At 47.8% G+C, this 23,315-nt stretch overlaps 1 protein-coding gene across 1 annotated transcript in view; it reads right to left on the bottom strand.

Annotated features, from left to right (window-relative positions):
* Positions 1-23,315, bottom strand: part of LOC115127108 (Golgi integral membrane protein 4-like) — an 80,209-nt gene that overhangs the window by 25,163 nt on the left and 31,731 nt on the right. The window contains exons 11-16 of the mRNA XM_065024975.1: positions 22,510-22,790; positions 22,290-22,366; positions 22,046-22,110; positions 19,722-19,880; positions 19,490-19,552; positions 19,336-19,410 (exon numbers count right to left, since the gene is read on the bottom strand). Of these exons, the coding sequence (XP_064881047.1) occupies positions 19,336-19,410; positions 19,490-19,552; positions 19,722-19,880; positions 22,046-22,110; positions 22,290-22,366; positions 22,510-22,790 (720 nt within the window). The remainder of the gene's footprint in view (positions 1-19,335; positions 19,411-19,489; positions 19,553-19,721; positions 19,881-22,045; positions 22,111-22,289; positions 22,367-22,509; positions 22,791-23,315) is intronic.

Raw genomic sequence — 23,315 nt, 5'->3', positions numbered from 1 at the left:
ACTGACCTAACACTCTAGAGCAGCCTGATACATATACATAACTCTAGGACCTGCCACTGACCTAACACTCTAGAGCAGCCTGATACATATACATAACTCTAGGACCTGCCACCGACCTAACACTCTAGAGCAGCCTGATACATATACATAACTCTAGGACCTGCCACTGACCTAACACTCTAGAGCAGCCTGATACATAACTCTAGGACCTGCCACTGACCTAACACTCTAGAGCAGCCTGATACATAACTCTAGGACCTGCCACCGACCTAACACTCTAGAGCAGCATAACTCTAGGACCTGCCACCGACCTAACACTCTAGAGCAGCCTGATACATAACTCTAGGACCTGCCACTGACCTAACACTCTAGAGCAGCCTGATACATAACTCTAGGACCTGCCACTGACCTAACACTCTAGAGCAGCCTGATACATATACATAACTCTAGGACCTGCCACTGACCTAACACTCTAGAGCAGCCTGATACATATACATAACTCTAGGACCTGCCACTGACCTAACACTCTAGAGCAGCCTGATACATATACATAACTCTAGGACCTGCCACTGACCTAACACTCTAGAGCAGCCTGATACATAACTCTAGGACCTGCCACTGACCTAACACTCTAGAGCAGCCTGATACATATACATAACTCTAGGACCTGCCACTGACCTAACACTCTAGAGCAGCCTGATACATATACATAACTCTAGGACCTGCCACCGACCTAACACTCTAGAGCAGCCTGATACATAACTCTAGGACCTGCCACTGACCTAACACTCTAGAGCAGCCTGATACATATACATAACTCTAGGACCTGCCACTGACCTAACACTCTAGAGCAGCCTGATACATATACATAACTCTAGGACCTGCCACCGACCTAACAGTCTAGAGCAGCCTGATACATAACTCTAGGACCTGCCACTGACCTAACACTCTAGAGCAGCCTGATACATAACTCTAGGACCTGCCACTGACCTAACACTCTAGAGCAGCCTGATACATATACATAACTCTAGGACCTGCCACTGACCTAACACTCTAGAGCAGCCTGATACATATACATAACTCTAGGACCTGCCACTGACCTAACACTCTAGAGCAGCCTGATACATAACTCTAGGACTGCCACTGACCTAACACTCTAGAGCAGCCTGATACATAACTCTAGGACCTGCCACTGACCTAACACTCTAGAGCAGCCTGATACATAACTCTAGGACCTGCCACTGACCTAACACTCTAGAGCAGCCTGATACATAACTCTAGGACCTGCCACTGACCTAACACTCTAGAGCAGCCTGATACATATACATAACTCTAGGACCTGCCACTGACCTAACACTCTAGAGCAGCCTGATACATAACTCTAGGACCTGCCACTGACCTAACACTCTAGAGCAGCCTGATACATAACTCTAGGATCTGCCACCAACCTAACAGTCTAGAGCAGCCTGATACATAACTCTAGGACCTGCCACACCTAACACTCTAGAGCAGCCTGATACATAACTCAGGACCTGCCACCGACCTAACACTCTAGAGCAGCCTGATACATATACATAACTCTAGGACCTGCCACTGACCTAACACTCTAGAGCAGCCTGATACATATACATAACTCTAGGACCTGCCACCAACCTAACACTCTAGAGCAGCCTGATACATAACTCTAGGACCTGCCACTGACCTAACACTCTAGAGCAGCCTGATACATATACATAACTCTAGGACCTGCCACCGACCTAACACTCTAGAGCAGCCTGATACATAACTCTAGGACCTGCCACCGACCTAACACTCTAGAGCAGCCTGATACATAACTCTAGGACCTGCCACTGACCTAACACTCTAGAGCAGCCTGATACATATACATAACTCTAGGACCTGCCACTGACCTAACACTCTAGAGCAGCCTGATACATAACTAACTAGGACCTGCCACTGACCTAACACTCTAGAGCAGCCTGATACATAACTCTAGGATCATAACTCTAGAGCAGCCTGATACATAACTCTACCTGCCACTGACCTAACACTCTAGAGCAGCCTGATACATATACATAACTCTAGGACCTGCCACTGACCTAACACTCTAGAGCAGCCTGATACATATACATAACTCTAGGACCTGCCACCGACCTAACACTCTAGAGCAGCCTGATACATAACTCACCTAACACTCTAGAGCAGCCTGATACATAACTCTAGGACCTGCCACTGACCTAACACTCTAGAGCAGCCTGATACATATACATAACTCTAGGACCTGCCACTGACCTAACACTCTAGAGCAGCCTGATACATATACATAACTCTAGGACCTGCCACTGACCTAACAGTCTAGAGCAGCCTGATACATAACTCTAGGACCTGCCACTGACCTAACACTCTAGAGCAGCCTGATACATATACATAACTCTAGGACCTGCCACTGACCTAACACTCTAGAGCAGCCTGATACATATACATAACTCTAGGACCTGCCACTGACCTAACACTCTAGAGCAGCCTGATACATATACATAACTCTAGGACCTGCCACTGACCTAACACTCTAGAGCAGCCTGATACATATACATAACTCTAGGACCTGCCACTGACCTAACACTCTAGAGCAGCCTGATACATATACATAACTCTAGGACCTGCCACCGACCTAACACTCTAGAGCAGCCTGATACATATACATAACTCTAGGACCTGCCACTGACCTAACACTCTAGAGCAGCCTGATACATATACATAACTCTAGGACCTGCCACTGACCTAACACTCTAGAGCAGCCTGATACATATACATAACTCTAGGACCTGCCACTGACCTAACACTCTAGAGCAGCCTATACACTCTAGGACCTGCCACTGACCTAACACTCTAGAGCAGCCTGATACATATACATAACTCTAGGACCTGCCACCGACCTAACACTCTAGAGCAGCCTGATACATAACTCTAGGACCTGCCACTGACCTAACACTCTAGAGCAGCCTGATACATATACATAACTCTAGGACCTGCCACCGACCTAACACTCTAGAGCAGCCTGATACATAACTCTAGGACCTGCCACTGACCTAACACTCTAGAGCAGCCTGATACATATACATAACTCTAGGACCTGCCACTGACCTAACACTCTAGAGCAGCCTGATACATATACATAACTCTAGGACCTGCCACTGACCTAACAGTCTAGAGCAGCCTGATACATAACTCTAGGACCTGCCACTGACCTAACACTCTAGAGCAGCCTGATACATATACATAACTCTAGGACCTGCCACTGACCTAACACTCTAGAGCAGCCTGATACATATACATAACTCTAGGACCTGCCACCGACCTAACACTCTAGAGCAGCCTGATACATATACATAACTCTAGGACCTGCCACCGACCTAACAGTCTAGAGCAGCCTGATACATAACTCTAGGACCTGCCACTAACACTCTAGAGCAGCCTGATACATAACTCTAGGACCTGCAGCTAACACTCTAGAGCAGCCTGATACATATACATAACTCTAGGACCTGCCACTGACCTAACACTCTAGAGCAGCCTGATACATATACATAACTCTAGGACCTGCCACTGACCTAACAGTCTAGAGCAGCCTGATACATAACTCTAGGACCTGCCACTGACCTAACACTCTAGAGCAGCCTGATACATATACATAACTCTAGGACCTGCCACTGACCTAACAGTCTAGAGCAGCCTGATACATAACTCTAGGACCTGCCACTGACCTAACACTCTAGAGCAGCCTGATACATATACATAACTCTAGGACCTGCCACTGACCTAACACTCTAGAGCAGCCTGATACATATACATAACTCTAGGACCTGCCACCGACCTAACACTCTAGAGCAGCCTGATACATAACTCTAGGACCTGCCACCGACCTAACACTCTAGAGCAGCCTGATACATAACTCTAGGACCTGCCACTGACCTAACACTCTAGAGCAGCCTGATACATAACTCTAGGACCTGCCACTGACCTAACACTCTAGAGCAGCCTGATACATATAACTCTAGGACCTGCCACCGACCTAACACTCTAGAGCAGCCTGATACATATACATAACTCTAGGACCTGCCACTGACCTAACACTCTAGAGCAGCCTGATACATATACATAACTCTAGGACCTGCCACTGACCTAACAGTCTAGAGCAGCCTGATACATAACTCTAGGATCTGCCACTGACCTAACACTCTAGAGCAGCCTGATACATATACATAACTCTAGGACCTGCCACTGACCTAACACTCTAGAGCAGCCTGATACATAACTCTAGGACCTGCCACCGACCTAACACTCTAGAGCAGCCTGATACATATACATAACTCTAGGACCTGCCACCGACCTAACAGTCTAGAGCAGCCTGATACATAACTCTAGGATCTGCCACTGACCTAACACTCTAGAGAGCCTGATACATATACACTCTAGGACCTGCCACTCCTAACACTCTAGAGCAGCCTGATACATATACATAACTCTAGGACCTGCCACTGACCTAACACTCTAGAGCAGCCTGATACATATACATAACTCTAGGACCTGCCACCGACCTAACAGTCTAGAGCAGCCTGATACATAACTCTAGGACCTGCCACTGACCTAACACTCTAGAGCAGCCTGATACATATACATAACTCTAGGACCTGCCACTGACCTAACACTCTAGAGCAGCCTGATACATATACATAACTCTAGGACCTGCCACTGACCTAACAGTCTAGAGCAGCCTGATACATAACTCTAGGACCTGCCACCGACCTAACAGTCTAGAGCAGCCTGATACATATACATAACTCTAGGACCTGCCACTGACCTAACACTCTAGAGCAGCCTGATACATATACATAACTCTAGGACCTGCCACCGACCTAACACTCTAGAGCAGCCTGATACATAACTCTAGGACCTGCCACCGACCTAACAGTCTAGAGCAGCCTGATACATAACTCTAGGACCTGCCACTGACCTAACACTCTAGAGCAGCCTGATACATAACTCTAGGACCTGCCACTGACCTAACACTCTAGAGCAGCCTGATACATATACATAACTCTAGGACCTGCCACCGACCTAACACTCTAGAGCAGCCTGATACATATACATAACTCTAGGACCTGCCACCGACCTAACAGTCTAGAGCAGCCAGATACATAACTCTAGGACCTGCCACCGACCTAACAGTCTAGAGCAGCCTGATACATAACTCTAGGATCTGCAACTGACCTAACACTCTAGAGCAGCCTGATACATATACGTAACTCTAGGACCTGCCACTGACCTAACACTCTAGAGCAGCCTGATACATAACTCTAGGACCTGCCACCGACCTAACACTCTAGAGCAGCCTGATACATATACATAACTCTAGGACCTGCCACCGACCTAACAGTCTAGAGCAGCCTGATACATAACTCTAGGATCTGCCACTGACCTAACACTCTAGAGCAGCCTGATACATATACATAACTCTAGGACCTGCCACTGACCTAACACTCTAGAGCAGCCTGATACATATACATAACTCTAGGACCTGCCACCGACCTAACAGTCTAGAGCAGCCTGATACATATACATAACTCTAGGACCTGCCACCGACCTAACAGTCTAGAGCAGCCTGATACATAACTCTAGGACCTGCCACTGACCTAACACTCTAGAGCAGCCTGATACATATACATAACTCTAGGACCTGCCACCGACCTAACAGTCTAGAGCAGCCTGATACATAACTCTAGGACCTGCCACTGACCTAACACTCTAGAGCAGCCTGATACATATACATAACTCTAGGACCTGCCACCGACCTAACAGTCTAGAGCAGCCTGATTACATAACTCTAGGACCTGCCACTGACCTAACACTCTAGAGCAGCCTGATACATATACATAACTCTAGGACCTGCCACTGACCTAACACTCTAGAGCAGCCTGATACATATACATAACTCTAGGACCTAACACAGACCTAACAGTCTAGAGCAGCCTGATACATAACTCTAGGACCTGCCACCGACCTAACAGTCTAGAGCAGCCAGATACATATACATAACTCTAGGATCTGCCACTGACCTAACACTCTAGAGCAGCCTGATACATATACATAACTCTAGGACCTGCCACCGACCTAACACTCTAGAGCAGCCTGATACATAACTCTAGGACCTGCCACCGACCTAACAGTCTAGAGCAGCCTGATACATAACTCTAGGACCTGCCACTGACCTAACACTCTAGAGCAGCCTGATACATAACTCTAGGACCTGCCACTGACCTAACACTCTAGAGCAGCCTGATACATATACATAACTCTAGGACCTGCCACTGACCTAACACTCTAGAGCAGCCTGATACATATACATAACTCTAGGACCTGCCACTGACCTAACACTCTAGAGCAGCCTGATACATATACATAACTCTAGGACCTGCCACCGACCTAACAGTCTAGAGCAGCCTGATACATAACTCTAGGACCTGCCACCGACCTAACAGTCTAGAGCAGCCTGATACATAACTCTAGGACCTGCCACTGACCTAACACTCTAGAGCAGCCTGATACATATACATAACTCTAGGACCTGCCACTGACCTAACACTCTAGAGCAGCCTGATACATAACTCTAGGACCTGCCACCGACCTAACACTCTAGAGCAGCCTGATACATATACATAACTCTAGGACCTGCCACCGACCTAACAGTCTAGAGCAGCCTGATACATAACTCTAGGATCTGCATCTGACCTAACACTCTAGAGCAGCCTGATACATATACAGGACCTGCCACTGACCTAACACTCTAGAGCAGCCTGATACATATACATAACTCTAGGACCTGCCACCGACCTAACACTCTAGAGCAGCCTGATACATATACATAACTCTAGGACCTGCCACTGACCTAACAGTCTAGAGCAGCCTGATACATAACTCTAGGACCTGCCACCGACCTAACACTCTAGAGCAGCCTGATACATATACATAACTCTAGGACCTGCCACCGACCTAACAGTCTAGAGCAGCCTGATACATAACTCTAGGACCTGCCACCGACCTAACACTCTAGAGCAGCCTGATACATATACATAACTCTAGGACCTGCCACTGACCTAACACTCTAGAGCAGCCTGATACATAACTCTAGGACCTGCCACTGACCTAACACTCTAGAGCAGCCTGATACATATACATAACTCTAGGACCTGCCACTGACCTAACACTCTAGAGCAGCCTGATACATATACATAACTCTAGGACCTGCCACTGACCTAACACTCTAGAGCAGCCTGATACATAACTCTAGGACCTGCCACTGACCTAACACTCTAGAGCAGCCTGATACATAACTCTAGGATCTGCCACCTAACAGTCTAGAGCAGCCTGATACATAACTACATAACTCTAGAGCAGCCTGATACATAACTCTAGGATCTGCCACCGACCTAACAGTCTAGAGCAGCCTGATACATATACATAACTCTAGGACCTGCCACTGACCTAACACTCTAGAGCAGCCTGATACATAACTCTAGGACCTGCCACCGACCTAACACTCTAGAGCAGCCTGATACATATACATAACTCTAGGACCTGCCACTGACCTAACACTCTAGAGCAGCCTGATACATATACATAACTCTAGGACCTGCCACTGACCTAACACTCTAGAGCAGCCTGATACATATACATAACTCTAGGACCTGCCACTGACCTAACACTCTAGAGCAGCCTGATACATATACATAACTCTAGGACCTGCCACTGACCTAACACTCTAGAGCAGCCTGATACATATACATAACTCTAGGACCTGCCACCGACCTAACACTCTAGAGCAGCCTGATACATAACTCTAGGACCTGCCACTGACCTAACACTCTAGAGCAGCCTGATACATATACATAACTCTAGGACCTGCCACTGACCTAACAGTCTAGAGCAGCCTGATACATAACTCTAGGACCTGCCACCGACCTAACAGTCTAGAGCAGCCTGATACATAACTCTAGGATCTGCCACCGACCTAACACTCTAGAGCAGCCTGATACATAACTCTAGGACCTGCCACTGACCTAACACTCTAGAGCAGCCTGATACATAACTCTAGGATCTGCCACCGACCTAACAGTCTAGAGCAGCCAGATACATATACATAACTCTAGGACCTGCCACCGACCTAACACTCTAGAGCAGCCTGATACATAACTCTAGGACCTGCCACAGACCTAACACTCTAGAGCAGCCTGATACATATACATAACTCTAGGACCTGCCACTGACCTAACACTCTAGAGCAGCCTGATACATATACATAACTCTAGGACCTGCCACTGACCTAACAGTCTAGAGCAGCCTGATACATAACTCTAGGACCTGCCACTGACCTAACACTCTAGAGCAGCCTGATACATAACTCTAGGACCTGCCACTGACCTAACACTCTAGAGCAGCCTGATACATATACATAACTCTAGGACCTGCCACTGACCTAACACTCTAGAGCAGCCTGATACATATACATAACTCTAGGACCTGCCACTGACCTAACACTCTAGAGCAGCCTGATACATATACATAACTCTAGGACCTGCCACCGACCTAACACTCTAGAGCAGCATAACTCTAGGACCTGCCACCGACCTAACACTCTAGACCTGCAGCCTGATACTAACACTCTAGAGCAGCCTGACTACATATACATAACTCTAGGACCTGCCACTGACCTAACACTCTAGAGCAGCCTGATACATATACATAACTCTAGGACCTGCCACTGACCTAACAGTCTAGAGCAGCCTGATACATAACTCTAGGACCTGCCACCGACCTAACAGTCTAGAGCAGCCTGATACATAACTCTAGGATCTGCCACCGACCTAACAGTCTAGAGCAGCCTGATACATAACTCTAGGACCTGCCACTGACCTAACACTCTAGAGCAGCCTGATACATAACTCTAGGATCTGCCACCGACCTAACAGTCTAGAGCAGCCTGATACATATACATAACTCTAGGACCTGCCACTGACCTAACACTCTAGAGCAGCCTGATACATATACATAACTCTAGGACCTGCCACTGACCTAACACTCTAGAGCAGCCTGATACATAACTCTAGGACCTGCCACTGACCTAACACTCTAGAGCAGCCTGATACATATACATAACTCTAGGACCTGTCACCGACCTAACACTCTAGAGCAGCCTGATACATATACATAACTCTAGGACCTGCCACTGACCTAACACTCTAGAGCAGCCTGATACATAACTCTAGGACCTGCCACTGACCTAACACTCTAGAGCAGCCTGATACATATACATAACTCTAGGACCTGCCACTGACCTAACACTCTAGAGCAGCCTGATACATATACATAACTCTAGGACCTAACACAGACCTAACAGTCTAGAGCAGCCTGATACATAACTCTAGGACCTGCCACCGACCTAACAGTCTAGAGCAGCCAGATACATATACATAACTCTAGGATCTGCCACTGACCTAACACTCTAGAGCAGCCTGATACATATACATAACTCTAGGACCTGCCACCGACCTAACACTCTAGAGCAGCCTGATACATAACTCTAGGACCTGCCACCGACCTAACAGTCTAGAGCAGCCTGATACATAACTCTAGGACCTGCCACTGACCTAACACTCTAGAGCAGCCTGATACATAACTCTAGGACCTGCCACTGACCTAACACTCTAGAGCAGCCTGATACATATACATAACTCTAGGACCTGCCACTGACCTAACACTCTAGAGCAGCCTGATACATATACATAACTCTAGGACCTGCCACCGACCTAACACTCTAGAGCAGCCTGATACATATACATAACTCTAGGACCTGCCACTGACCTAACAGTCTAGAGCAGCCTGATACATAACTCTAGGATCTGCCACTGACCTAACACTCTAGAGCAGCCTGATACATATACGTAACTCTAGGACCTGCCACTGACCTAACACTCTAGAGCAGCCTGATACATAACTCTAGGACCTGCCACCGACCTAACACTCTAGAGCAGCCTGATACATATACATAACTCTAGGACCTGCCACCGACCTAACAGTCTAGAGCAGCCTGATACATAACTCTTGGACCTGCCACCGACCTAACAGTCTAGAGCAGCCTGATACATAACTCTAGGATACTGACCTAACACTCTACAGCCTGATACATATACTAACTCTAGGACCTGCCACTGACCTAACACTCTAGAGCAGCCTGATACATATACATAACTCTAGGACCTGCCACTGACCTAACAGTCTAGAGCAGCCTGATACATATACATAACTCTAGGACCTGCCACCGACCTAACAGTCTAGAGCAGCCTGATACATAACTCTAGGACCTGCCACTGACCTAACACTCTAGAGCAGCCTGATACATATACATAACTCTAGGACCTGCCACTGACCTAACACTCTAGAGCAGCCTGATACATAACTCTAGGACCTGCCACTGACCTAACACTCTAGAGCAGCCTGATACATATACATAACTCTAGGACCTGCCACTGACCTAACACTCTAGAGCAGCCTGATACATAACTCTAGGACCTGCCACTGACCTAACACTCTAGAGCAGCCTGATACATATACATAACTCTAGGACCTGCCACTGACCTAACACTCTAGAGCAGCCTGATACATATACATAACTCTAGGATCTGCCACTGACCTAACACTCTAGAGCAGCCTGATACATAACTCTAGGACCTGCCACTGACCTAACACTCTAGAGCAGCCTGATACATAACTCTAGGATCTGCCACCGACCTAACAGTCTAGAGCAGCCTGATACATAACTCTAGGACCTGCCACTGAGCTAACAGTCTAGAGCAGCCAGATACATATACATAACTCTAGGATCTGCCACCGACCTAACACTCTAGAGCAGCCTGATACATAACTCTAGGACCTGCCACCGACCTAACACTCTAGAGCAGCCTGATACATATACATAACTCTAGGACCTGCCACTGACCTAACACTCTAGAGCAGCCTGATACATATACATAACTCTAGGACATGCCACTGACCTAACACTCTAGAGCAGCCTGATACATATACATAACTCTAGGACCTGCCACTGACCTAACACTCTAGAGCAGCCTGATACATATACATAACTCTAGGACCTGCCACCGAACACTCTAACAGCTCTAGGACCTGCAGCCTAACACTCTAGAGCAGCCTGATACATAACTCTAGGACCTGCCACTGACCTAACACTCTAGAGCAGCCTGATACATATACATAACTCTAGGACCTGCCACCGACCTAACACTCTAGAGCAGCCTGATACATATACATAACTCTAGGACCTGCCACTGACCTAACACTCTAGAGCAGCCTGATACATAACTCTAGGACCTGCCACTGACCTAACACTCTAGAGCAGCCTGATACATAACTCTAGGACCTGCCTCCGACCTAAAACTCTAGAGCAGCATAACTCTAGAGCAGCCTAACACTCTAGAGCAGCCTGATACATAACTCTAGGACCTGCCACCGACCTAACACTCTAGAGCAGCATAACTCTAGGACCTGCCACCGACCTAACACTCTAGAGCAGCCTGATACATAACTCTAGGACCTGCCACTGACCTAACACTCTAGAGCAGCCTGATACATAACTCTAGGACCTGCCACCGACCTAACAGTCTAGAGCAGCCTGATACATATACATAACTCTAGGACCTGCCACCGACCTAACACTCTAGAGCAGCCTGATACATAACTCTAGGACCTGCCACCGACCTAACACTCTAGAGCAGCCTGATACATAACTCTAGGACCTGCCACTGACCTAACACTCTAGAGCAGCCTGATACATATACATAACTCTAGGACCTGCCACTGACCTAACAGTCTAGAGCAGCCTGATACATAACTCTAGGACCTGCCACCGACCTAACAGTCTAGAGCAGCCTGATACATAACTCTAGGATCTGCCACCGACCTAACAGTCTAGAGCAGCCTGATACATAACTCTAGGACCTGCCACTGACCTAACACTCTAGAGCAGCCTGATACATAACTCTAGGATCTGCCACCGACCTAACAGTCTAGAGCAGCCAGATACATATACATAACTCTAGGACCTGCCACCGACCTAACACTCTAGAGCAGCCTGATACATAACTCTAGGACCTGCCACCGACCTAACACTCTAGAGCAGCCTGATACATATACATAACTCTAGGACCTGCCACTGACCTAACACTCTAGAGCAGCCTGATACATATACATAACTCTAGGACCTGCCACTGACCTAACAGTCTAGAGCAGCCTGATACATAACTCTAGGACCTGCCACTGACCTAACACTCTAGAGCAGCCTGATACATAACTCTAGGACCTGCCACTGACCTAACACTCTAGAGCAGCCTGATACATATACATAACTCTAGGACCTGCCACCGACCTAACACTCTAGAGCAGCATAACTCTAGGACCTGCCACCGACCTAACACTCTAGAGCAGCCTGATACATAACTCTAGGACCTGCCACCGACCTAACACTCTAGAGCAGCCTGATACATAACTCTAGGACCTGCCACTGACCTAACACTCTAGAGCAGCCTGATACATATACATAACTCTAGGACCTGCAGACCTAACAGTCTAGAGCAGCCTGATACATAACTCTAGGACCTGCCACTGACCTAACAGTCTAGAGCAGCCTGATACATAACTCTAGGATCTGCCACCGACCTAACAGTCTAGAGCAGCCTGATACATAACTCTAGGACCTGCCACTGACCTAACACTCTAGAGCAGCCTGATACATAACTCTAGGATCTGCCACCGACCTAACAGTCTAGAGCAGCCAGATACATATACATAACTCTAGGACCTGCCACCGACCTAACACTCTAGAGCAGCCTGATACATATACATAACTCTAGGACCTGCCACTGACCTAACACTCTAGAGCAGCCTGATACATATACATAACTCTAGGACCTGCCACTGACCTAACAGTCTAGAGCAGCCTGATACATAACTCTAGGACCTGCCACTGACCTAACACTCTAGAGCAGCCTGATACATATACATAACTCTAGGACCTGCCACCGACCTAACACTCTAGAGCAGCCTGATACATATACATAACTCTAGGACCTGCCACTGACCTAACACTCTAGAGCAGCCTGATACATAACTCTAGGACCTGCCACTGACCTAACACTCTAGAGCAGCCTGATACATAACTCTAGGACCTGCCACCTAACCTAACAGCTCTAGAGCAGCCTGATACATATACATAACTCTAGGACCTGCCACCGACCTAACACTCTAGAGCAGCATAACTCTAGGACCTGCCACCGACCTAACACTCTAGAGCAGCCTGATACATAACTCTAGGACCTGCCACTGACCTAACACTCTAGAGCAGCCTGATACATAACTCTAGGACCTGCCACCGACCTAACACTCTAGAGCAGCCTGATACATAACTCTAGGACCTGCCACTGACCTAACACTCTAGAGCAGCCTGATACATAACTCTAGGACCTGCCACTGACCTAACAGTCTAGAGCAGCCTGATACATAACTCTAGGACCTGCCACCGACCTAACACTCTAGAGCAGCCTGATACATAACTCTAGGACCTGCCACTGACCTAACACTCTAGAGCAGCCTGATACATATACATAACTCTAGGACCTGCCACTGACCTAACACTCTAGAGCAGCCTGATACATAACTCTAGGACCTGCCACTGACCTAACACTCTAGAGCAGCCTGATACATAACTCTAGGACCTGCCACTGACCTAACACTCTAGAGCAGCCTGATACATATACATAACTCTAGGACCTGCCACTGACCTAACACTCTAGAGCAGCCTGATACATATACATAACTCTAGGACCTGCCACTGACCTAACACTCTAGAGCAGCCTGATACATATACATAACTCTAGGACCTGCCACTGACCTAACACTCTAGAGCAGCCTGATACATATACATAACTCTAGGACCTGCCACTGACCTAACACTCTAGAGCAGCCTGATACATATACATAACTCTAGGACCTGCCACTGACCTAACACTCTAGAGCAGCCTGATACATATACATAACTCTAGGACCTGCCACTGACCTAACAGTCTAGAGCAGCCTGATACATAACTCTAGGACCTGCCACTGACCTAACACTCTAGAGCAGCCTGATACATATACATAACTCTAGGACCTGTCACCGACCTAACACTCTAGAGCAGCCTGATACATATACATAACTCTAGGACCTGCCACTGACCTAACACTCTAGAGCAGCCTGATACATAACTCTAGGACCTGCCACTGACCTAACACTCTAGAGCAGCCTGATACATAACTCTAGGACCTGCCTCCGACCTAAAACTCTAGAGCAGCATAACTCTAGGACCTGCCACCGACCTAACACTCTAGAGCAGCCTGATACATAACTCTAGGACCTGCCACCGACCTAACACTCTAGAGCAGCATAACTCTAGGACCTGCCACCGACCTAACACTCTAGAGCAGCCTGATACATAACTCTAGGACCTGCCACTGACCTAACACTCTAGAGCAGCCTGATACATATACATAACTCTAGGACCTGCCACTGACCTAACAGTCTAGAGCAGCCTGATACATAACTCTAGGACCTGCCACTGACCTAACACTCTAGAGCAGCCTGATACATAACTCTAGGACCTGCCACTGACCTAACACTCTAGAGCAGCCTGATACATATACATAACTCTAGGACCTGCCACTGACCTAACACTCTAGAGCAGCCTGATACATATACATAACTCTAGGACCTGCCACTGACCTAACACTCTAGAGCAGCCTGATACATATACATAACTCTAGGACCTGCCACCGACCTAACACTCTAGAGCAGCATAACTCTAGGACCTGCCACCGACCTAACACTCTAGAGCAGCCTGATACATAACTCTAGGACCTGCCACCGACCTAACACTCTAGAGCAGCCTGATACATAACTCTAGGACCTGCCACTGACCTAACACTCTAGAGCAGCCTGATACATATACATAACTCTAGGACCTGCCACTGACCTAACAGTCTAGAGCAGCCTGATACATAACTCTAGGACCTGCCACTGACCTAACACTCTAGAGCAGCCTGATACATATACATAACTCTAGGACCTGCCACTGACCTAACACTCTAGAGCAGCCTGATACATATACATAACTCTAGGACCTGCCACCGACCTAACACTCTAGAGCAGCCTGATACATATACATAACTCTAGGACCTGCCACTGACCTAACACTCTAGAGCAGCCTGATACATAACTCTAGGACCTGCCACTGACCTAACACTCTAGAGCAGCCTGATACATAACTCTAGGACCTGCCACCGACCTAACACTCTAGAGCAGCATAACTCTAGGACCTGCCACCGACCTAACACTCTAGAGCAGCCTGATACATAACTCTAGGACCTGCCACTGACCTAACACTCTAGAGCAGCCTGATACATAACTCTAGGACCTGCCACCGACCTAACACTCTAGAGCAGCCTGATACATAACTCTAGGACCTGCCACTGACCTAACACTCTAGAGCAGCCTGATACATATACATAACTCTAGGACCTGCCACTGACCTAACACTCAAGAGCAGCCTGATACATATACATAACTCTAGGACCTGCCACTGACCTAACACTCTAGAGCAGCCTGATACATATACATAACTCTAGGACCTGCCACCGACCTAACAGTCTAGAGCAGCCTGATACATAACTCTAGGACCTGCCACTGACCTAACACTCTAGAGCAGCCTGATACATATACATAACTCTAGGACCTGCCACTGACCTAACACTCTAGAGCAGCCTGATACATATACATAACTCTAGGACCTGCCACTGACCTAACAGTCTAGAGCAGCCTGATACATATACATAACTCTAGGACCTGCCACCGACCTAACACTCTAGAGCAGCCTGATACATAACTCTAGGACCTGCCACTGACCTAACACTCTAGAGCAGCCTGATACATATACATAACTCTAGGACCTGCCACTGACCTAACACTCTAGAGCAGCCTGATACATATACATAACTCTAGGACCTGCCACCGACCTAACAGTCTAGAGCAGCCTGATACATATACATAACTCTAGGACCTGCCACCGACCTAACACTCTAGAGCAGCCTGATACATATACATAACACTAAGGCCTGCCACTGACCTAACACTCTAGAGCAGCCTGATACATATACATAACACTAAGGCCTGCCACTGACCTAACACTCTAGAGTAGCCTGATACATATACATAACTCTAGGACCTGCCACCGACCTAACAGTCTAGAGCAGCCAGATACATAACTCTAGGACCTGCCACCGACCTAACAGTCTAGAGCAGCCTGATACATAACTCTAGGATCTGCCACTGACCTAACACTCTAGAGCAGCCTGATACATAACTCTAGGACCTGCCACCGACCTAACACTCTAGAGCAGCCTGATACATAACTCTAGGACCTGCCACTGACCTAACACTCTAGAGCAGCCTGATACATAACTCTAGGACCTGCCACCGACCTAACACTCTAGAGCAGCCTGATACATAACTCTAGGACCTGCCACTGACCTAACACTCTAGAGCAGCCTGATACATATACATAACTCTAGGACCTGCCACTGACCTAACAGTCTAGAGCAGCCTGATACATAACTCTAGGACCTGCCACCGACCTAACAGTCTAGAGCAGCCTGATACATAACTCTAGGATCTGCCACCGACCTAACAGTCTAGAGCAGCCAGATACATATACATAACTCTAGGACCTGCCACCGACCTAACACTCTAGAGCAGCCTGATACATATACATAACTCTAGGACCTGCCACTGACCTAACACTCTAGAGCAGCCTGATACATATACATAACTCTAGGACCTGCCACTGACCTAACAGTCTAGAGCAGCCTGATACATAACTCTAGGACCTGCCACTGACCTAACACTCTAGAGCAGCCTGATACATAACTCTAGGACCTGCCACTGACCTAACACTCTAGAGCAGCCTGATACATATACATAACTCTAGGACCTGCCACTGACCTAACAGTCTAGAACAGCCTGATACATATACATAACTCTAGGACCTGTCACCGACCTAACACTCTAGAGCAGCCTGATACATAACTCTAGGACCTGCCACTGACCTAACACTCTAGAGCAGCCTGATACATAACTCTAGGACCTGCCACCGACCTAAAACTCTAGAGCAGCATAACTCTAGGACCTGCCACCGACCTAACACTCTAGAGCAGCCTGATACATAACTCTAGGACCTGCCACTGACCTAACACTCTAGAGCAGCCTGATACATAACTCTAGGACCTGCCACCGACCTAACACTCTAGAGCAGCCTGATACATAACTCTAGGACCTGCCACTGACCTAACACTCTAGAGCAGCCTGATACATAACTCTAGGACCTGCCACTGACCTAACAGTCTAGAGCAGCCTGATACATGACTCTAGGACCTGCCACCGACCTAACACTCTAGAGCAGCCTGATACATAACTCTAGGACCTGCCACCGACCTAACACTCTAGAGCAGCATAACTCTAGGACCTGCCACCGACCTAACACTCTAGAGCAGCCTGATACATAACTCTAGGACCTGCCACTGACCTAACACTCTAGAGCAGCCTGATACATAACTCTAGGACCTGCCACCGACCTAACACTCTAGAGCAGCCTGATACATAACTCTAGGACCTGCCACTGACCTAACACTCTAGAGCAGCCTGATACATAACTCTAGGACCTGCCACTGACCTAACAGTCTAGAGCAGCCTGATACATGACTCTAGGACCTGCCACCGACCTAACACTCTAGAGCAGCCTGATACATAACTCTAGGACCTGCCACTGACCTAACACTCTAGAGCAGCCTGATACATATACATAACTCTAGGACCTGCCACTGACCTAACACTCTAGAGCAGCCTGATACATAACTCTTGGACCTGCCACTGACCTAACACTCTAGAGCAGCCTGATACATAACTCTAGGACCTGCCACTGACCTAACACTCTAGAGCAGCCTGATACATATACATAACTCTAGGACCTGCCACTGACCTAACACTCTAGAGCAGCCTGATACATATACATAACTCTAGGACCTGCCACTGACCTAACACTCTAGAGCAGCCTGATACATATACATAACTCTAGGACCTGCCACTGACCTAACACTCTAGAGCAGCCTGATACATATACATAACTCTAGGACCTGCCACTGACCTAACACTCTAGAGCAGCCTGATACATATACATAACTCTAGGACCTGCCACCGACCTAACACTCTAGAGCGGCAAGGTGAGAACCAGGAAAACAGGCGGATCATTCTAGAACATTGTGGTGGAACGGTGACAGACTGACCATGTTGGAGCAGTGTCAGATCATTCACTAGTGTTTAGATGGGTGAATGGAGTACACACACACACACGGGGGGGGGGGGGGTAACTAGACATGGGGCATGTGCACACACCCAACCAACACACGACTACACTGAGAGAGTCTGAAGGTTTATCTATAGGTCCCTGCTCTGGGACTATGCTGAGAGAGTGAAGGTTTATCTATAGGTCCCTGCTCTGGGACTATGCTGAGAGAGTGAAGGTTTATCTATAGGTCCCTGCTCTGGGACTATGCTGAGAGTGAAGGTTTATCTACAGGTCCCTGCTCTGGGACTATGCTGAGAGAGTCTGAAGGTTTATCTACAGGTCCCTGCTCTGGGACTACGCTGAGAGAGTGAAGGTTTATCTACAGGTCCCTGCTCTGGGACTATGCTGAGAGAGTGAAGGTTTATCTACAGGTCCCTGCTCTGGGACTATGCTGAGAGAGTGAAGGTTTATCTACAGGTCCCTGCTCTGGGACTATGCTGAGAGAGTCTGAAGGTTTATCTATAGGTCCCTGCTCTGGGACTATGCTGAGAGAGTGAAGGTTTATCTATAGGTCCCTGCTCTGGGACTATGCTGAGAGAGTGAAGGTTTATCTACAGGTCCCTGCTCTGGGACTATGCTGAGAGAGTCTGAAGGTTTATCTATAGGTCCCTGCCCTGGGACTATGCTGAGAGAGTGAAGGTTTATCTATAGGTCCCTGCTCTGGGACTATGCTGAGAGAGTGAAGGTTTATCTACAGGTCCCTGCTCTGGGACAAACCCACGGCTGTTTTCTCACTCAAGGTTCCACGTACAATATTCCATAGTGTTCCTAGACTCACGTGTTCTCCTTTCTCCTCGTTGTATGGCTCCTCCTCCTCCTCCCTCTTCTGCCCCCCGGCCAAATCCTCCTGCACCTAAAACAGGGTTAACCACCATCAGACCATGTCTTCTTCCTCCCCCTGTTTGAACCTCTGTGTGTGTGTGTGTTTGTACCTCGTCCTCCTCCGGATACTGGTCATCCAGGTTGTCTTCCTGCTGGTCGGGGTTTACCGCCATCTGCAAACACAGAAACCATGACAACTGTTACCATGGCAGTCACCGAAACAACTTTTACCTGTTGCTTGTATCAGAGCCTAAGTTTGTCATCCTGGTATATCTCTGACTACTTCTGTTGTCTCCTTACTTCCTTTCCCTCTCTTCTCTCCTCCCTCCCTCCTTCTCTCACCACCAGTTCCTCATCTATGGCTGGGTGATTGGGGTTGAGATGTATGTCTGCCTCCTCTTCCTCCCTGTGCTGAAGATGCTGCTCCTCTGCCACATCAAACTCATCCTCCCCCTGGTTATTAGGGTCATCCTCTGGGTCCACCTCCCTCTCTACTGCCCCCTGCAGGACGGGAGGGATGGAGAGCGACAGATTGTCAGTGTCTGTGAAACTGTGCATATCACAGTTCAGATTGGGGTGGGTTTCTCTGCTCTACTATCTATGAAAGCACACACACACGGAAAGAACACTAGACCAATACCCAAGAGGCTGTGGCTAGGGGTTGAGGCTGATGTTTGTGTCAGGCAGGGAAAGAGAGAGTAGGGGTTGAGCTGATGTTTGTGTCAGGCAGGGAAAGAGAGAGTAGGGGTTGAGCTGATGTTTGTGTCAGGCAGGGAGAGAGAGAGTAGGGGTTGAGGCTGATGTTTGTGTCAGGCAGGGAAGGAGAGAGTAGGGGTTGAGGCTGATGTTTGTGTCAGGCAGGGAAGGAGAGAGTAGGGGTTGAGCTGATGTTTGTGTCAGGCAGGGAAGGAGAGAGTAGGGGTTGAGCTGATGTTTGTGTCAGGCAGGGAGAGAGAGAGTAGGGGTTGAGCTGATGTTTGTGTCAGGCAGGGAGAGAGAGAGTAGGGGTTGAGGCTGATGTTTGTGTCAGGCAGGGAAGGAGAGAGTAGGGGTTGAGGCTGATGTGTCAGGCAGGGAAGGAGAGTAGGGTTGAGCTGATGTTTGTGTCAGGCAGGGAGAGAGAGAGCGAGAGAGTAGGGGTTGAGGCTGATGTTTGTGTCAGGCAGGGAGAGAGAGAGCGTAGGGGTTGAGGCTGATGTGTCAGGCAGGGAAGGAGAGAGTAGGGGTTGAGGCTGATGTGTCAGGCAGGGAAGGAGAGAGTAGGGGTTGAGGCTGATGTGTCAGGCAGGGAAGGAGAGAGTAGGGGTTGAGGCTGATGTTTGTGTCAGGCAGGGAAGGAGAGAGTAGGGGTTGATGCTGATGTTTGTGTCAGGCAGGGAAGGAGAGAGTAGGGGTTGAGGCTGATGTTTGTGTCAGGCAGGGAAGGAGAGAGTAGGGGTTGAGGCTGATGTTTGTGTCAGGCAGGGAGAGAGAGAGCGAGAGAGTAGGGGTTGAGCTGATGTTTGTGTCAGGCAGGGAAGGAGAGAGTAGGGGTTGAGGCTGATGTTTGTGTCAGGCAGGGAAGGAGAGAGTAGGGGTTGAGGCTGATGTTTGTGTCAGGCAGGGAAGGAGAGAGTAGGGGTTGAGCTGATGTTTGTGTCAGGCAGGGAAAGAGAGAGTAGGGGTTGAGCTGATGTTTGTGTCAGGCAGGGGAAGAGAGAGAGGGGTTGAGGCTGATGTGTCAGGCAGGGAAGGAGAGAGAGTAGGGGTTGAGCTGATGTTTGTGTCAGGCAGGGAAGGAGAGAGTAGGGGTTGAGCTGATGTTTGTGTCAGACAGGGAAGGAGAGAGTAGGGGTTGAGGCTGATGTTTGTGTCAGGCAGGGAGAAGGAGAGAGTAGGGGTTGAGCTGATGTTTGTGTCAGGCAGGGAAGGAGAGAGTAGGGGTTGAGCTGATGTTTGTGTCAGGCAGGGAAAGAGAGAGTAGGGGTTGAGCTGATGTTTGTGTCAGGCAGGGAAAGAGAGAGTAGGGGTTGAGGCTGATGTGTCAGGCAGGGAAGGAGAGAGTAGGGGTTGAGCTGATGTTTGTGTCAGGCAGGGAGAGAGAGACCGAGAGAGTAGGGGTTGAGCTGATGTTTGTGTCAGGCAGGGAAGGAGAGAGTAGGGGTTGAGGCTGATGTTTGTGTCAGGCAGGGAAGGAGAGAGTAGGGGTTGAGGCTGATGTTTGTGTCAGGCAGGGAAGGAGAGAGTAGGGGTTGAGGCTGATATTTGTGTCAGGCAGGGAAGGAGAGAGTAGGGGTTGAGGCTGATGTTTGTGTCAGGCAGGGAGAGAGAGAGCGAGAGAGTAGGGGTTGAGCTGATGTTTGTGTCAGGCAGGGAAGGAGAGCCCTCCAGTGCCAACAGATCCTCCATAATTCACTACATCACTAACTACAGCTTTAGGACTCCTTAGAAAGACATGTACCGAGTCAGAGTCAACTAATGTCAATTCAATCATTTAACTTTAAAGGCGTAGAACATGTTTGAACATGATAATATCAAGTTTGAATATGATTCATAAATATAATAAAAACATGTAAAATAATAAATAACAGAGTGAAAACGACTGGGGTCAGATTCACCTCAGACCATGTGACAGTCATTGAAATCAGTGGTTGATAGAGATTGGTACATTTCAATATCTGTCTGACCTGTCGCTGTGGTACTCGGTGGTCCTCTTCCTCTTGATTCTCCTTCTCCAAGTGGGTGTCCCTCTCTGTACACACAGTAAACCAACAGTGAGTCAGGGTAAGTATGTCAATACAATCACAATTACTCAGTCAAAAATGCAGAGAGGAGAAAAAAACGAATTTTGTCTAAATGTCAATAGCAGTCTCCCTCTTTAAAAATGGTTCCAGAATCCAGACAGAACATTTTGTGACTTGATTATCTCACCTTCGTCATCATCAATATGAGGTTCTTCATCACCCTGGACGATGTCATTGTTTGTGTTCTCATAGTTACTCTTCTTCCTGAACAATATAACATATTGTAACATTATTCCATATGGGGTCAAATTCTTTTCAGTAAGTAATTGATTAATTGTATTGAATTTAACTAAATACCTCTTCGTGATCTCTACATAACCTTTGACCCCTGCCCCTTGCCCTCTGACCTGAGTTGCTCCTCCTTCAGTAGCTGTTCCCGACGGGCCTCCTCTTGATGCTGGTGCTGTTCCTCTCTCTCGTGCTGAGCTCGCAGACGCATCTCTCTCTCCCTCTGCACGCTCATTTTCTGGGCCTGCAGGGCCTTCTGGCGCAGCTGGAGCTCCCTCGTCCTCTGGGCCCGCTCAGCCTCCAGGCGCTGCTGCTGCTCGTAGGCAGACTTCACACGCTCCACGTGGGCCTCCTGCTGGAGGTGGGTCTCAGGGACGAGATGGATGTCACTTTGTGGATCCTGGGGAAACCAGACAGGCAATGAGACAACATGCTGTTCTAAAGATATTGTATTAAGGAGTACATTGGTGTGAAGTACTTAAGTAAAAATACTTTAAAGTACAACTTAAGTCGTTTTTTTGGGTATCTGCACATTACAATTAATATTTGACAACTTTTACTTCACTGCATTCCAAAAGAAAATGATGTACTTTTTCCTCCATACATTTTTCCTGACACCCAAAAGTACTCGTTACATTTTGAATGCTTAGCAGGACAGAACATGGTCCACTTCACACACTTCCCTGGTCATCCCTACTGCCTCTGATCTGGTGGACTCACTAAGCACAAATGCTTCATTTGTAAATGATGTCTGAGTGTTGGAGTGTGCCCCTAGCTATCCGTACATTAAAAAATAAAAATAAAAAACACAAATTGTGTTTACTGGTTTGCTTAATGTAAGTCATTAGAAATTATTCACATTTTTGCTTTTTATTTTTGATACTTAATTACATTTACTTCTGATATTTAAGTATATTCAAAACCA

Source organism: Oncorhynchus nerka, linkage group LG11 (assembly GCF_034236695.1).
Source record: "Oncorhynchus nerka isolate Pitt River linkage group LG11, Oner_Uvic_2.0, whole genome shotgun sequence".
NCBI classification, from domain to species: Eukaryota; Metazoa; Chordata; class Actinopteri; order Salmoniformes; family Salmonidae; genus Oncorhynchus; species Oncorhynchus nerka.
This window is presented reverse-complemented; position numbering and strand designations above follow the sequence as displayed.